Source organism: Sorex araneus, chromosome 5 (assembly GCF_027595985.1).
Source record: "Sorex araneus isolate mSorAra2 chromosome 5, mSorAra2.pri, whole genome shotgun sequence".
Taxonomy (NCBI): Eukaryota; Metazoa; Chordata; class Mammalia; order Eulipotyphla; family Soricidae; genus Sorex; species Sorex araneus.
In genome coordinates, this window is record NC_073306.1 from 85,244,217 (window position 1) to 85,259,660 (window position 15,444).

At 55.0% G+C, this 15,444-nt stretch overlaps 1 protein-coding gene across 1 annotated transcript in view; it reads left to right on the forward strand.

Moving 5' to 3' along the window:
• The window catches only part of KCNN3 (potassium calcium-activated channel subfamily N member 3), a 155,206-nt gene that overhangs the window by 82,905 nt on the left and 56,857 nt on the right, over positions 1-15,444 (forward strand). The window contains exon 3 of the mRNA XM_004619265.2: positions 4,315-4,733. Coding sequence (XP_004619322.1) covers positions 4,315-4,733 — 419 coding nt within the window. The remainder of the gene's footprint in view (positions 1-4,314; positions 4,734-15,444) is intronic.

Below are 15,444 nucleotides of genomic sequence, written 5' to 3' on the forward strand. Positions count from 1 at the left end.
CATTCGGAGTCCCAAGGTTGAGAAACACGAGTCCCTTACAGCCCTTTGACGCACTGCCATGCCCGGACTGGCAGGCTCCGGACATCAGCTCCTCCTCGTGGCCCTGGATCCTGGATGTGAATCCGGGCGTGGTTCATATTCATATCCCACAGTGTCCTCACCTGCTGGGTTGCTTCACATTGCGGTGTAAATCGTCAAACAAGATTGTGTGTAAAGTTGGCCAGAACGAGAGGACAACGGGTACACTCTTGCCTTCCACGTGGCCGACCCGGGTTCAATCTCCAGCATCCCACATGGTCCCTTGAGACTGCCAGGAGTGATTCCTCAGTGCAGAGCCAGGAGTAACCCCTGAGCACCTCCGAGTGTGACCTCCGCACTCCCCAAAATGAAAGATTGTGTCTGAAGTGTCAGGCCCTCAGAGGTAGGACAAAGTGGAAGGTGCTTCCTTGCATGCAGCCAGCCCCAGTTAGAGAGCCTGTCCCATGGAGGGTCCCCCGAGCCCTGCCAGGAGTAATCCCTGAAGCACAGAGCTGGGAACAACCCCTGAGAATGCTCAGGTGTGGCACCAAAACCAGAAATAAACCAAGATGAAGGGAACGACGTGATGATTGGACAGGTCCGCACTGGAGCATGGTGCCAGCCTTGGAGCAATGCCAGCGTCATTCCCAGCAATCCCCTTCTGCGTGCCTGTGGGAGCTCTAAGCTGGCACAGCTCGCCTTCCCCTTGCTTTGTGCTGTTTTTGAGTCGAGTGGATGGTGTTGGCTTTCTGCTCTAATCACCAGCTCCCTGAAGACGAGGCAGAAGAGCTGTCGCTGAGACCCGTGCTGCCCGCCGCTCAGCCCTGGTCTGGGCTGACAGACCCCAGCTCCCGCGCCCCTCAGAGCAGAGTGATCGTGGGCGCTGCAGGGAGCAGCGGCTGAGGGAGGGCCGCCCCTCATCAGCCCCGTCCTTCAGGCTGGGCCTCTCCCCACGCGGAAGAAGGCTGCTTTTGGCCTCGGGAGCAGGAAAACTGGGGACCCTCCTTCCCCACTCAGGGGAGCCGGGACGGGAGGGGACAAACCCAGGGCAGGGCGGCAGCCCAGACCTCCAGACCCCAAGGCTCCAGCGTTAGCCGTGTAGGAGGAGCCCTCAAAGGCCAGACGCAGCCCATCCCAGAGCCTGGTCACGCGCGGACTCCTCAGCGGGGGGACAGTGGTGCTGCACGGCCTTCCCCAGAGCCACAGGCACCCTCATCTTGCCCCTCCGGCCTGGGCCTCCTCACGGTCCTCGCGTCACACTGGCTCCAGGGCCTTGCCCACGGAGCTTACGAGGACACTGGGCTCCGGATGGGGGTCTCTGGGGTAGCAGTGGGTCTTCTTGGCCGCAGAGATGGGTTTCTGTGGGAATCTCCTCCGGGTGGTGGAGCAGGGCTGCTCGGTACCTCTCTCGTGTGACACAGCAGCCACCTGCCCGCCCCTGTGTCCCCTGCCTCGCTGGGCTGCCCACCGTGTCTTGGGCCTCATTTTGTGCCCAGGGGAGGGCAGATAGCACAGGTGTTGGCCTGTGTGGAGAACACACAGCCGGGTTGGGGGTGGGGGGCTGCACAGGCCCCTGGAATTGTGTTTCTTGGGCAGAACTTCCCTCCCCACATCCTGAGAGGAGGAAACTGAGCCGGGGGTGTTGGGGGCCTTAGTCACCAGGACCCCCAGTCAGCAGCATTTCCTGAGTCACTCGATCCACATTTGCCCAACACCTACTAAATGCTAAATGCCGGGCTGGGCCCGTGAGATGCCAGGGGGCAGGGCAGACTTGGCCCTGCGCCTGTGGCTAGGGCGGGTCCCCTCCCTCCAGCACACACCTGGCTGCTCCGCCACCAGCCCGGGAGCCTCAGAAGAATCCCAGGGCTGAGGTCTGCCCGTCCCAGCCGTCACATCTCCCAGAGCGAGGTGGGTCCGAGCTCAGGTCTTCTCTGCCTGCTCCCCCCGTTCCAGCTGAAAAGACAGACAACAGTAAGGCCGCAGCGGAGACGTGTGAGGCAGAGAGAGGAGATCAAGGCTCCTTGGAAAGCTAGGATTTGGGGGTCAAGGTCGGGGGCACTGACCTCCCGACGGGGACCACTTTGGGGGCTGCTGGGCCCTGCCCCCCAGCCCGAGACTGCGGCACCTCAGCTCTCCCATCCCCAAACGCCTCCTCACCCTCTTCAGGGGACACCCCCAGCTGGCGAAAGGTCCTTCCCGTTCCTTTCCCTCTGGGCAGTGGATCAGCACCGTCCCCTCGTCTGTATCGTTTGATCCAAAGACTCCACCGCAGAAAGACAGTGTGTCCCCGAAAGCCGGGGACCAAGGCCTGGCCCCTGCCAACTCCATTTCCCTCCCTCCCAACCCCCCAGAGTGGAAACAGGAGCTGGGAGCTGTGCCACCAGCACCCCCCCCCCCAGCCGGGCATCCCTCCCCTTTCCCCTGGATCCAGACCATCTCAGTTCCTTCAGGGAATCAAAGGGGCCCTGACTGGGACCGGCGAGAGAACCCGGTTGCTATAGTAACCAGAAGCGGCGGGGAGGGTGGATGACTTTCATTTTGCATTTGAAGAGCAGGCCAGGCAGTCACAGCCCCCTCCTCCCCAGGCCTGGCCGTGGCAGTAAGGAACAGAGGGAACTCTTTGAACAGCCACTTAGTCTTTCTAATTGATGGTGGAAAAACCCCGGGCTGTGGAGGGACAGACGGGGCTGTCCCCGCTGGCTCTGCGGGCACCCTCCCTCCTTATTAGAACCCGGGTGCATCCCTTGGCCGCCAGCTGCCCCGGTGCCTACTGGTCCCCTCCCATCTGGGCTCCAGAGTCGTGTCCACACAGCTTGGGGCAGCCTCCAGGTCCCCGCCCTGTGGCAGACACACGTCTGGTGAATGAATGAATGAGTGAACAAACACGGTCTTTGGTACAGCTGGTTCTGGAGCTGCCACGGTCTGAATCTCGCAGGTTCACGTACAGCAGATTCCCTTGAAAACAGACAACATAAGGGTGATACATGCGTTCCACTCTAAGGCGTCTCCTCTCCCTAATGGTCTTTAGGGCAGTTTTTCTCTAGTGTATTTTATCATAACAATACATCTTCTAGGGCTCTGGGAGATGGCTTAGCTAAGGCACCATAGCTCATGTGCCAGCCTCCGTGTCACGTGTTCCCCGGCACCACAAGGCCAACTCGATATCCTCAGCACTAGTGTCAAATCACTAGCCCTGTGGGAAGATTACAGCCAGAAGTGGCCCCTGGGCCCTCTGAGCACTGCTTAGAAGCCCATCCTCCCATAAAAAGAACAGTTACAATGCAAAAGAGGATGATTCTATATGGCCAACACTTCCAGCCAAAATTTGTTGTCAAGCTTTGGTTGGGGTTGGAAATTGCCTGAGGAACTGGAGCAATAGCACAGTGGGTAGGGCGCCTGCCTTGCACACGGTCGACCCAGGTTCAATCCCTGCATCCCATATGGTCCCCTGAGCACTGCCAGGAGTAATTCCTGAGTGCAGAGCCAGGAGTGACCCCTGTGCATCGCCAGGTGTGACCCAAAAAGCAAAAAAAAAAAAAAAAAAAGTTGCCTTCGAGTTTCAACAGCATGGCGGGGCAGGCGTTGGCCCAGCCCCGTGCCCCAGCCCCGTGCCCCAGCGTCTGTGCTGTGCAGCTCATGAAGCTCCCCGGGCTAGAGGGAGAGCGGGGTAAGAGGCTCGCCCTGCACAAGAAGAACCGGGGCTTGACGCCCGGCACTGCGGCTCCAATTCCAGAGCACCTGAGTCCTGTTCACTGCAGCAGACAAAACACCACGCTGCAAACCAGTTCTTTCACACTCGCCTCCGGCAGTGCCCGGGAGGCCAGGAGTGCTTCGGGGGAGGGGTGCAGGCACAGGGGATGCCTACGTGGGGCCCCAGGGCCCCCCTCCCTTTGCTTCTCTGCAGCTGCCTGGCACTGCCTGCCATGTGTGACCTGATGTGGCTTCTCCATGGAAGCAGACACAGGGTCCCAGGCACACGTGTCCCAGCCTGGTTCTGTTTGAACCTGTGTTCAAGGCTCCATGGCTCCGCCTCAAGAACCCCCTGCACGGAAGTCCTGCCTTTCCTCCTGGGAGTGCGGGGTGTTGGAGGGGCCCGAGGGAGGGATGGCCCCTCGCAGGAGCACCTCCCTCTCGCCTGGGCCAGCCACGTGCACCGCGAGTGCCCGGCCCGCTGTGCCCACACTCTGGCCCTCACTCGTGGCTTCTGTCCGCTGTCCCTGCTGGAGGTGGGCCTGCCCGCCCGGGCCGCGCCGCCCCCAAAGGTCCATCCCGCTCACCGGCTCTCTCCCCCACCAGCTGTTCGTGATCGACAACGGCGCTGACGACTGGCGCATCGCCATGACCTACGAGCGCATCCTCTACATCAGCCTGGAGATGCTGGTGTGTGCCATCCACCCCATCCCCGGCGAGTACAAGTTCTTCTGGACGGCGCGCCTGGCCTTCTCCTACACGCCCTCGCGGGCGGAGGCCGACGTGGACATCATCCTGTCCATCCCCATGTTCCTGCGCCTCTACCTGATCGCCCGCGTCATGCTGCTGCACAGCAAGCTCTTCACGGACGCCTCGTCGCGCAGCATCGGCGCGCTCAACAAGATCAACTTCAACACGCGCTTCGTCATGAAGACGCTCATGACCATCTGCCCGGGCACCGTGCTGCTGGTCTTCAGCATCTCGCTCTGGATCATCGCCGCCTGGACGGTGCGCGTCTGCGAAAGGTGCGTGGCTGCTGCGCGCCAGCTCCGCGGGGGCGCGGGGGGCGGAGCTCCCGGCCCAGCGGGGGCGGGCAGGGGAGGAGCAGGCGGTGCGGGCTGCCCAGGGTCTGATGGAGGAGGCGCCTTACAGGCATCCGGCAGGAGAGCAGGGTGGTGGGGGGACGGCCAGTGCAGGTGGGCTGCCCAAGGACCGGGGGAGCCCCGGTCAGGTGGGTAGGCTGGGAAGCACCAGGCACACTGCCCTCGTCTCCGTGAGACTCGGCATCCCAGTGCTCTGTGAGACAGTATCCCAGTGCTCCATGAGACTCGTTATCTTAGAGCTCCATGAGACTCGGTATGTCAGTGTTCTGTGAGACTCAGTATCCCAGTGCTCCATGAGTTCTGTGAGACTTGGTATGTCAGTGCTCCATGAGACTTGGTATTCCAGTGCTCCGTGAGACTCAGTATCCCAATGCTCCATGAGCTCCGTGAGGCTCGGTTTCCCAGTGCTCTGGCTAATGGTTTCTCAGGTCTGACTCTCCATAACAGGCAGGCTGATCCCCACCAAGTGTTTGATTAATTTTTTTCGGTTTTGGGGCCACACCCAGCAGTGCTCAGGGACCGTCTGTGGTGCCAGGGACTCGACACAGGTCAGCCGTGGGCGAGGGAAGTGCCCGCCCCACTGTGCTATTGCTCCAACTCCACCAACTACCATTTTAAAGTCTTGAAGCTGTCAGAAAAGACGGTTGGATTGTTGTTTTTATTTTACTGGGGCTCTGGGGCTACACCTGTCTGTGTTCAGGGCTACCCTTGACCCTGCGCTCCGGGGCTGCTGCCAGGTGGGGGTTCTGTGTGGTTCTGGTGTCAACCCGGGCGGTTGCAGGCGAGGTCAGTGCCTTACCTGCTGTACTCTCCCTCCCTGGCCCCGGATGGAATATTTAGCCCAGACTGTCTCTGAAGCATCTGCCCACAAACGACCTTCGTGTGGTTGCTGGGCGCTGTGGGTGCTTAGCTGCCCAGACTGGGCCCAGACCAGCTCTGTCCATCTCAGTGGGAGCTGGGCCCCCGGCGCAGTCTCAGGCTTTGAGCAAGGTCACGGCGTGATTCCTGTGCACCTTCGTGTGGGGCCCACGGAGCCTCGTGGAGAAACTTTGCTATAGGACCTGGGATGGGCAGGGGTGCGGAGCAGCTGAGATGGGGCCTCAAAGGGCCCCGAGGCACACGACGTGATGGCACTTGGCGTAGCCCCCAGCATGACCTCATCTCCCTGGGGGCTGAGGCCTGAGCCCCACCCTGACACGGTCCTGTGGGCACTTGGGTGCGTGAAGCTGCTTCATCATTAGAGCAAGTGTGGCCCTGCCCGAGGCCACGGCAGACCTCTGTGCCCCCAAGTCCCACTCCTGTGCTTACTGCGGGTCCCCCAACAGCACTCAGAGAACTTGCATAGCCCTAGAAGACTCCAGGGTCTTCTCTTCCCTCGATCAACCCTCTCTGGCTTGTGTGGTCACCCCGTTTGCCAGGCGGAACTGCAATCATGATTCGTTCTTTATTAAGTCTGCCCCAAGTAGGGTTGATGGCTAGTTTTTGTTTTGTTTCTTTTGGTTTGGGGGCCACACCCGGCGGTGCTCAGAGATCACTCCTGGTGGGGCTCAGAGGACCCTATGGGGTGCCGGGGAGCAAATCTGAGTTGGCCACATGCCAGGCAAATGCTTTTCTTGCTAAACTTTCCCTTTGGTCCTTGGCTGATGAATTTTCACTGTGTGTCCTTGGCCTCTGATTTGCTGCCACATTGTCCCCTCTCCCCCATGCTTCTGAGGTGAGGCCGGCCTCCCCCACCCCGGCACCCTGGTGGCTTCCCTCTGTGTCGTGACAGTGACCGCCAGCCCCTGGCAGGGTGAGACAAAGGCACAGCCGTGAGCAAATCAAACACGCTGCTCACATCTCCCTCTCAGCAGTGGGACGTGCTGTGCGCCTGAGGTCCCACGGTCCTGCCTTGTCCTCGTCCTCAGGGGCCCTGGGCCTGCCTCCCGCCGTCTGCTTGCCAGACCCTGTGGTCCGGGCGCCCGGCTGCCCTCGGTTCAGAGCTGAGGAAACAGTAGAGGGCCAGGCCTGAGCCCAGAGCGTGCCCCTGTAGAGCTGGAACTTGAACTTGATGCTGAGTCTGAAGCCCAGGCTCGGCCCCTGCGTCCTGCCCTGATGAGGAAGCTGCTCCAGCCACTCCCCGCCTGTGGTCAGCCCCCTGGCCCTGGAGGACACTCCCGGCATGCACATGCTGCTTTCCTACATCCACCAGGCTCTGAATTTTCTCTGCGTCCTCAGGGCTGACTCTATGTGAAGTTCAGAGACGTCCGCGCGCGGTGCTCACTGGGCTGCCTCAGCCCCCACCCCCGGGTGCTGCTGGCTCTGGTTCTACTCCTTCTGCGGGGGTGTTGGGCAGGGCAGTCCCCATCTCGGACTGCCCTGCCCAGGCGTGGGAAGTGTGGCCCAGCAGGCAGCTCTGTGGGGTTCTCGGCTGCCAGGCACCCCCGGGCTTGCAGGGTGCCTCTGAGGGCTTCTCCCCGCCGACTCCCCTCTGTCTTCTCCCCCTGGAGTGGAGCCCCAGAACAGTGCCAGTGGACTCCCCATGCTCCGAGCTCAGCATCCGACCACCCCCTCCCCCTGCCGCCCGCCCCCTGGGATCTGGCCTGTGAAAGTGGAAAAGCTGTGCTGAGGTTTGCTGCCTAATCAGTAAAGCCCTTCTCTTCAAAAGACCAAGCAATTTCTTTGCGAATCAAGCTTAAATGAGCTTAGATGAGAATTGTCCTTCCCGATGGAAGTTCCTTGGAAGTGCTGTGTGACATGTCACGTGGGGTTGGGGAGGCGGCAGGAACCCTGCGGCCAGAGGCAAATCCCAAGCAGGATTTGCTGTGGGGGCCGAGTGAGGGGTGGGGGGGCGAGGCAGGAGAGAGGCCCCCCCAACTTGTTCACCTGGTGGCTGTGTCTCTGGCACCTATAGCCAGGGGGAGGGACGGCCCCAGGTGCTAGGGCAGCCTGAATGTTCTAGAACGACTCGTGTGTGCAGAACCCAAAGCAGGGCTGCCTCCCAGTGAAGTGACTCCCTCAGCCTGCTCGGCAGGGAGACAAACACCGCTGAAGTTGCTATGGAAATCCCTGTAGCAGTGAGATGCATTTGAGAAGACACGGCTTGGGTTGGCTGGTGTGTGTCATTAAGGGTTTTGCATGTGGCCTCCTTCCGGGGAGGGGAGAGGACCTTAGGTAGAGCCCGCCGCCGCGGGGAGGGCAGCTGGGCTCGCCAGGGACCCACCGAGACACTTGCTCCTGTGACCCGGGGCTGCTGGCAGTGGCACTTGGCATCCTCAGGGAGTCTCCTGGCCGCGTGCCCACCGCCCACGGCAGCCGCAGAGCCGGAGAGGGACCTCCTCATGGAGCACTGGCACATGCCAGGCACAGCCCTGCTGGCTGAGGGCCCGGTGCAGGCTGGGGACGTGGGTCTTCCTGGCACGCGGCGGGCTGGGTCTGCCAGCTCCCATTTGCATGCTGCTCGGCCTGGGAGGAGCCACCCCAGCCAGCTTTGGTGGGTGACCTGCCAGCCTGGCGAACAGTCTCCCCTGGGACTCTTTCCCCCAGGTGCCTGGCTCTGTCCGCCGGCTTGCTCAGGTCATGGGCATTGACAGTGTGAATTTTCATCTTTCCCGGCACGTTGCTATTTCATGAGGAATCAGGTCCCGGAACCAGAGGGACACGGACAGTGTCCTGTCCTTCCTCTCACTGACAAAGAGATGCATGCCTACCACTAGGAGCAGAAAACAAAGGGCCGCACAGTGATCTCAGGGCTGAAGGCGCTTGCCTTGAACCTGGCCGATCACAGCTCAAATCCTGGCACCGCCTAGGGTCCCCCAAGCACTGCCGGGAGTGACTCCTGAGCACCACCAGCTGTGACCCCCAAACCAAACTGAAGGAGTTAAAAAGAAAAAAGGAAGAGAAAATGAAGTGTCCTTCCGCCCCTCCCCTGCCTCTCTCTCAGACATCCAGGTCTACACCGGCCTGAAATCAGGGAATGAGACTCAGACATTTCTCCCCGCTTTCCACAGCCTCTTGCTGGCTCTGGCAGTGGACTCGGACTCTGAGAGCTGCAGGGAGGCTGCCAGAGGCAGCACAGGCTTGGGGCTGAGGCAGGCTGAGCCCTGATCGCTGGGCAGAGCCAAGATGAGCTGTCAGTACCACCAGTGGGTAACACACGCAGAGTGACCCTCAAGGCTGATGAGAAGAAATCGCCAGAACTTGTGTTTGTGGTTGCTTTTCTTTCCACCTAACAACTGGGAGCCTCAAGATGATGTTTGATTTGCAGTAGATAGGGATGCACGTGCATCGTGTTAAATAAACTGACCCATAGCTCAAGAGTCCTCACTGGTCTGTGACCTTGAAAGGTTTGCAAACCACTGGTTTGGGGTATCTGGGGACTGTGGAATGCCCCCGAGAAATGAGTGATGGTGTGACTGTGACCGTGCAAAAATCATAAAGTGGTTTTATAGTCTGCGGGGACCAGGGCCATACCTGAGGCCCACGCTGGCTAGAGAAGGCATTTGGAAGGCAGCTATGCTCACCACTCTACCACCAACGCCTCTTAGAGAAGGCATTTGGGAGAGGAAGGGCTCTAGTCAACAAGGCTGGGAAAGCAACCTACTGCCTGGGGTGATCCTGATCCTGTCCAGAGCCAGGGCCCGGGGCCCCTGCGAGCAGGAGGAAGGCGAGCCCCCAGCCCGAAGGCTGGAGGAGAGCCCAAGGCAGGGCTCTAGATAAGGTGATAGATCGCTCCTAAGTCGAAGATGAATTCACAGCATGGCATTGGCAGCATGGAGGAGGAAGGGGATGCCCTGAGAGGAGCCTGAATCAAAGCAGGCTTAAGAAAGAAGAAACCCCTCCTGCAGATGCAGAAGATGTCTAATGAGAAGCAGGCAGCATGGCCAGGAGTAGGCACCTGCCTTGCATGCAGCTGTCCCGGGCTCTGTCATAGAGTCCCCCAAGCCCACCAGGAGTGACCCCTGAGTGCAGAGCCAGGGGTAAGGGTAGCTCCTAGAAACACAGGCAACACAGCAGACTCACAGCAGAATTCGGAAAACCCAAAATTCTGGGAGATATCGGTTCACCCCAGTGTTATTCCCATACAGAGATTTAAAAAAAAAAAAGGATCATAAATCACCCTGGGGGTCAGAGAGATAGCACAGGTGTGATGGCACTGCTGGGCAAGAAGCCGATTTGGGTTTGAATCCCTGGCACCACAGTGGGTCCTCCAAACCCACCAGGAGTGACCCCTGAGCCAGAGCCAGGAGTAAGCCCTGAGCACCGCTGGGTATGAACAAACAAAATTCACTCTTGGAGTTTTGTGGATGCAGAAGATAAATAAGATGCCCTTTGGGTAGACTGTGAGTACCAACTATCGAGCAAGGATCACAGTGCTGAGCTTAGCCACGTGCGAGGAAGACAGCTGAGCAGCGTCAAAGCGGGTGGACATGAAACCCAGAGCACGTTTCAGCATGGTTGCACAACCACATTCTAACGTCCAAGGACAAGGGGATGCTGGAAAGCCTCGAAGTAGAAAATTAAAAGAATAGTTGCATAATAATTCGTGGGTTGCAAAGCTCACGATGAAAACATTGAAAAGAAAAGGTTCGAAAGGGTTAGTAAGAGCATGCTAGATTCATGAGCCTGCTGTGGAAGAGAATAGGAATGAGGGGCCAGAGCATAGTACAGTGGGTAGGGTGCTTGCCTTGCACACGGCTGACCTGGGTTTGATCCAACAGGCTTTGGTTCCCCAAGCCCAACAGGAGTGATACCTGAGTACAGAGCCAGGAGTAAGCCTTGAACATCACTGGGTGTAGCCCCCAAACAAACAAAAAATAAGAATGAAAAAACTAACAATAACGAAAACAGTAGCATCACTTGATCTGACCACAGTTTTGTGAGGCCAGAGTTATTCCCTTGTCCTGGGGAGGTAACTGAGGCTCAGAGAAGTCCAGCAATGGGCCATGGGTCACAGGAATGGGAAGTGAGTTGTGTGAGACTCCCCCACCCACTATCTTCACTCTCCCGAGATTGTGCAATTTCCATATCTCTGGATGAGACCCACAAACCATGACAGACAGGAAAATAAAGGAAGCAGGAATGATTTAGAATAAGAAAGAAAAAAGAGGAGAGAAAACCAAAGTTAAAATTCATAACAATCAACATAATTGAGTCTATCTTCCCTATTAGAGGACACTATTTCTTACTTGGATAGGATTTCAAAGCAGAATTTAATTTTACATTGTTTACAACAGAAAGGCCCAGAAAAAGAAATGAATAGCGAAGATTTATTAGGTAAGTAAAGTGCAGAAGGCAGTTGAGTAGAAATTCTCATTCTAAACCAAGCTGAAATCAAAGCAAAAACCATTAAGTTGTCCAAAGGAAGCATTTATATAAACAAAAAAAAAAAATACTAGACACACTAAAACAGGCAAAAACAAAGGAGATTGAGAATCTGAATTTGTACTATTTTAATTACATAATGTTAAATTGTGTAGCCCAAAAATAATATATCTTTGTGTTATGCATCTGTGGGAAATTTATTTCAAATTGATCAATTTTTTTGCCACATATTTCAAAATATCAGAAGGGGCTGGAGTGATAGCACAGCAGGTAGGGCGTTTGCCTTGCATATGACCAACCTGGGTTTGATTCCCAGCATCCCATATGGTCCCCCAAGCACCACCAGGGGTAATTCCTGAGTGCATGAGCCAGGAGTAACCTCTGTGCATTACCGGGTGTGACCCAAAAAGCAAAAGAAAGAAAGAAAGAAAAAGAAAGAAAGAAAGAAAGAAAGAAAGAAAGAAAGAAAGAAAGAAAGAAAGAAAGAAAGAAAGAAAGAAAGAAAGAAATTAATTTCAGGCATACCCTCCAACACCAACTTAAACTGAGAAGAAACGTGTGTGTGTGTGTGTGTGTGTATCTAAGTTTATGACACTCACTCTCCTCAATTACAGCTTGGTTGTAATTGAAAGAGAATTATTCAGAATTACCATTTGAGACAGCTTAGAGAATTGCAATGCAATACCTCTTTAGATTAAAACTCGAGTTGTGGATCCCTCGTCTATTGCTGGTGGGAACTGTCACCTACTTCAATGTCTTTGTTCTTTTTATACTTTGCTTTTTGGGTCACACCCGGTGATGCACAGAGGTTACTCCTGGCTCATGCACTCAGGAATTACTCCTGGCAGTGCTCAGGGGCCAATATGGGATGCTGGGAATCAAACCTGGGTCAGCCGAGTGCAAGGCGTACGCCCTACCCGCTGTGCTATTGCTCCAGCCCCAGTTCAATGTCTTTGGAAAACACTATTGACTCTTTTCAAAAAACTAAGAATTGGCCTTCTGTAGGACTCACTCCTCGGCAGTTCCACTTCCTGGCATCTATCCCAAGGGCTCGAACACCGTAGTCAGAAAAAACATGTGCTCTCCTGTGTTCATTGCAGAGCTACTTGCAGTGGCCAATCTCAGGGAACAACCCAAGTGTCCAAGAACAGGGACAAAGAAACTATGGACAAAGGTACACAGTGAATCCTACTTGGCGTTAAGGAAAGTTGAAATCATACAATTCGCCACCACGTGGATGGATCTAGAGCCGGAAGAGAGGGACAGATACAGCTCATGTCTGGGATATAAAGAAGCATAGCAGGGGGATAACAGGTTGCCCAGAGCACAGGACCTGAGAGCTCGTCTGTAGAACTGGGATCACCATGGTGGAGAGACCTGGAGGCAGGAGGGGGCAGGAAGACGACGGGGGTGGGGGGTGTTGTGGATGGGTATGACTGAGAGTGAGTGGGGAGTGGACACTGGTGAAGAGTGTGGTGTTAGAATGCTGTATGTATGAAACCAATTGTAAATCTCGGTGCCACAATAAAATTAAAAAGTAATCCTTTGAGGGGTATGCAAACACTTGGGGTATGTCCACGATTATAATCTGATGAAAAAGGAAGTTCTTCACTAAAAGAAAATGATGAATGAAAATAAGCAGAATTTGGGGCTGGAGCAATAGCACAGCGGGTAGGGCATTTGCCTTGCACGTGGCCGACCCTGGTTCAATTCCCAGCATCCCAGTCCCCTGAGCACTGCCAGGAGTGATTCCTGAGTGCAGAGCCAGGAGTAACCCCTGTGCATTGTCAGGTGTGACCCCCCCCAAAAAAAAAACAACCAAAAAAAGAACATAAGCAGAATTTGTTACAGGAAAAAAAAAAGTTCAGGGAATGGTTTAAGTTTATCATAAAGACAAAAATAGAAATTAGTTAATTAAAAAAATAATAAAGAATTTATAGAGACCAAGTTCTAATAAATATAATTGAGAAAGGAAACACAAAAATAATTAGAAAGGGAGGAATAACTGTGGATCCTGAGATGCTTCTTTAAATAAGTGAGAATAGCTTAAATATTTTTAAAAGAGAAGACCATTGAGGGAAATTGTGCTACTAGGAATTAAAATGTATTATGGGGCTAGAGATACAGTACAAGGGTTAAGTCAGTTATCTGCGTGGGTCTTACCCAGATTCCATCCCTGGTACCCTATCTGGTCCCCTGAGCCAGGGATAAGCCCTGAGCACGGCCAGGCGTGGCCTCCAAACCAGAATAAAACAAAAAGCCAACATATGAGAAAAAAAAGAAGAAGTAATGCATTATTCCATCAATGTTAATATGGAGATTGGATACTTGGATGAAAAAATCCAATTAGACTCCTACCTCTCACCAGCCACCAAAATTAATTCCAGGTGGATTAAATAGTCAGATGTGAAAGAAGAAACCATGAACAGACTCCAGAAAAGAAAGTGAATATTTAATCAGTCCTGAGGTGGGAGAGATCTATTAAGCATAAAGTCTCAGATGAGAAGAAACAGAAAGAAAAGCCTCAGGTACGTGATCATGTCATGCTCATGGTTTTAGATTTCTCTTCTTCAAAAACATAAACTCATCTTTAAAAGCAAATGTGACACTAGAAAAAAATATTTCCAACAAACATGACATGAGGTAAATATCCCCAGTACAGGAAGCAGTTTCAGAAACCAATCAGAAAAGCTGATTTAAAAAATGGTCTAAGATTAATGGTAGATACCCACAAAGAAAAAAATTGAAAAATAACAATACAATAGAACACCATATATATTCAACTATGCTCTAAAAAAAGACAAGTACAATTTGAAACTTTTTGCCCTCTGGAATTGGCAAAAATTTAAATATAATTTTTTGTGCTGGAGAACGCAGCACAAATTTGTGTTTATTTGTGATGGGTGGGTGGGTTGTTTTTCTCACACTGATGGCAAGGAGGAAAATCAACATCACTTTTCTAGAAACAACAGTAAGTCAGAGCAGCCTTTCCAAGTCTGTAACTCTCCTTCGAGGAAGTGTTTCAGACTCCATTTGGGTCGTGATGCTCCAGTCTGACCAGCCCAGCTGTGGGGGCAGAGATGGAACAAAGGTCCAGCCACAGTTTCATCTGGTGAAAATTAAGAACAGTCTAAGTATCCTGGACCTTTGGAAGGAGACAGGAAGGTAGCTGTGAATAGTTGCAGAAGGAGCACACAGAAGTTGTCACCAATAAGAAAACATGAATATTTGATATGCATGGAAATTGCTTGGGCTGGGGCCAGAGAGATGGTTCAGTGGCTGGAGCGCGTGCTTTGCATGCAGGAGTCCTGGGTTCCATCCTCTGCACTACACAGTCCCCAGAGAGCACCAGGAGTAGCCCCTAAGCACTGCCAAGTGTGGCCCAACCCCTCCCCCCCCCCAAAAAAAAAGGCAAAAAATTGCTTCAACACTCTGCAGCTGCAGCAGGAGCTCTGCGGGGGCAGCCGGTGGCCCGAGGGTGCTCCTCCGCTCCCGCCCTGTGCGCCTTGGGCAGCCCCTCCCCTGGTTCTGAGAAACTGCAGGTTCTCAGCCGCCACCGCCAAGGCCGTGGGAAGGGGCTTTAACCGGCAGAGCCAGGCTCTCTCCGCCAGGGGGCGCAGGGAGGGCGGCCGCAGAGCAGGTGGGGAATTGGTGGGCAAGGCCAGCTGGGGGCACCCCCCTCCCAACTCCAGGATCACCCCTCCATGGGTGTCCCTTGCGCCCAGGGGCTGCTTCTCCTCCTCCTCTCCCTCCCTTGCCCTCGGGCACTCTCCCAGCCCGACTGCCCCCTTGCCCCAGACCACGGCGTTTCCATGTGCTCTGACCCTCCGTGGCAACCGGGATGGGTTTCTCCGTGCCTGTTATTGACGTTGAGTACGAGACTGTCGCTACTACTGAGTGAACGGCCGGGGGCAGTGAGGACTGAGGGCAGTCGGTGAGACTCTCAACTCCAAGTGTGGCATGAAAGTGCTCTGAGCCCCAGACGCCATTCCTTGTTTCTAGTGCCAGTGCCAAGCACTCTGCCAGCCCGTGACATTCTAAACTCAGGCGCGGAGGTGAGCTGGGAGGTGAGCAGTCTAACTTATTTATGGTTTGAGGTGGGGGGCGGGTCCCACCCAGGCCCACCCAGCTGTTCTCAGGGATCACTCCTGGGAGGGTGTGGGGCACCTACCGCATGCCAGGGACCAAATCTGGGCCGGGCATATGCAAGGCAAGTACTTTCCCCACCCTGCCCAGGTGAAGAGTCTGCCTGCAGGGTTTGACTTTCAGGGGACCCCACCCAATGCAGATTTCTTTGCTCAGCCTTTTTTTTTGAGATGGGGGCGGCACA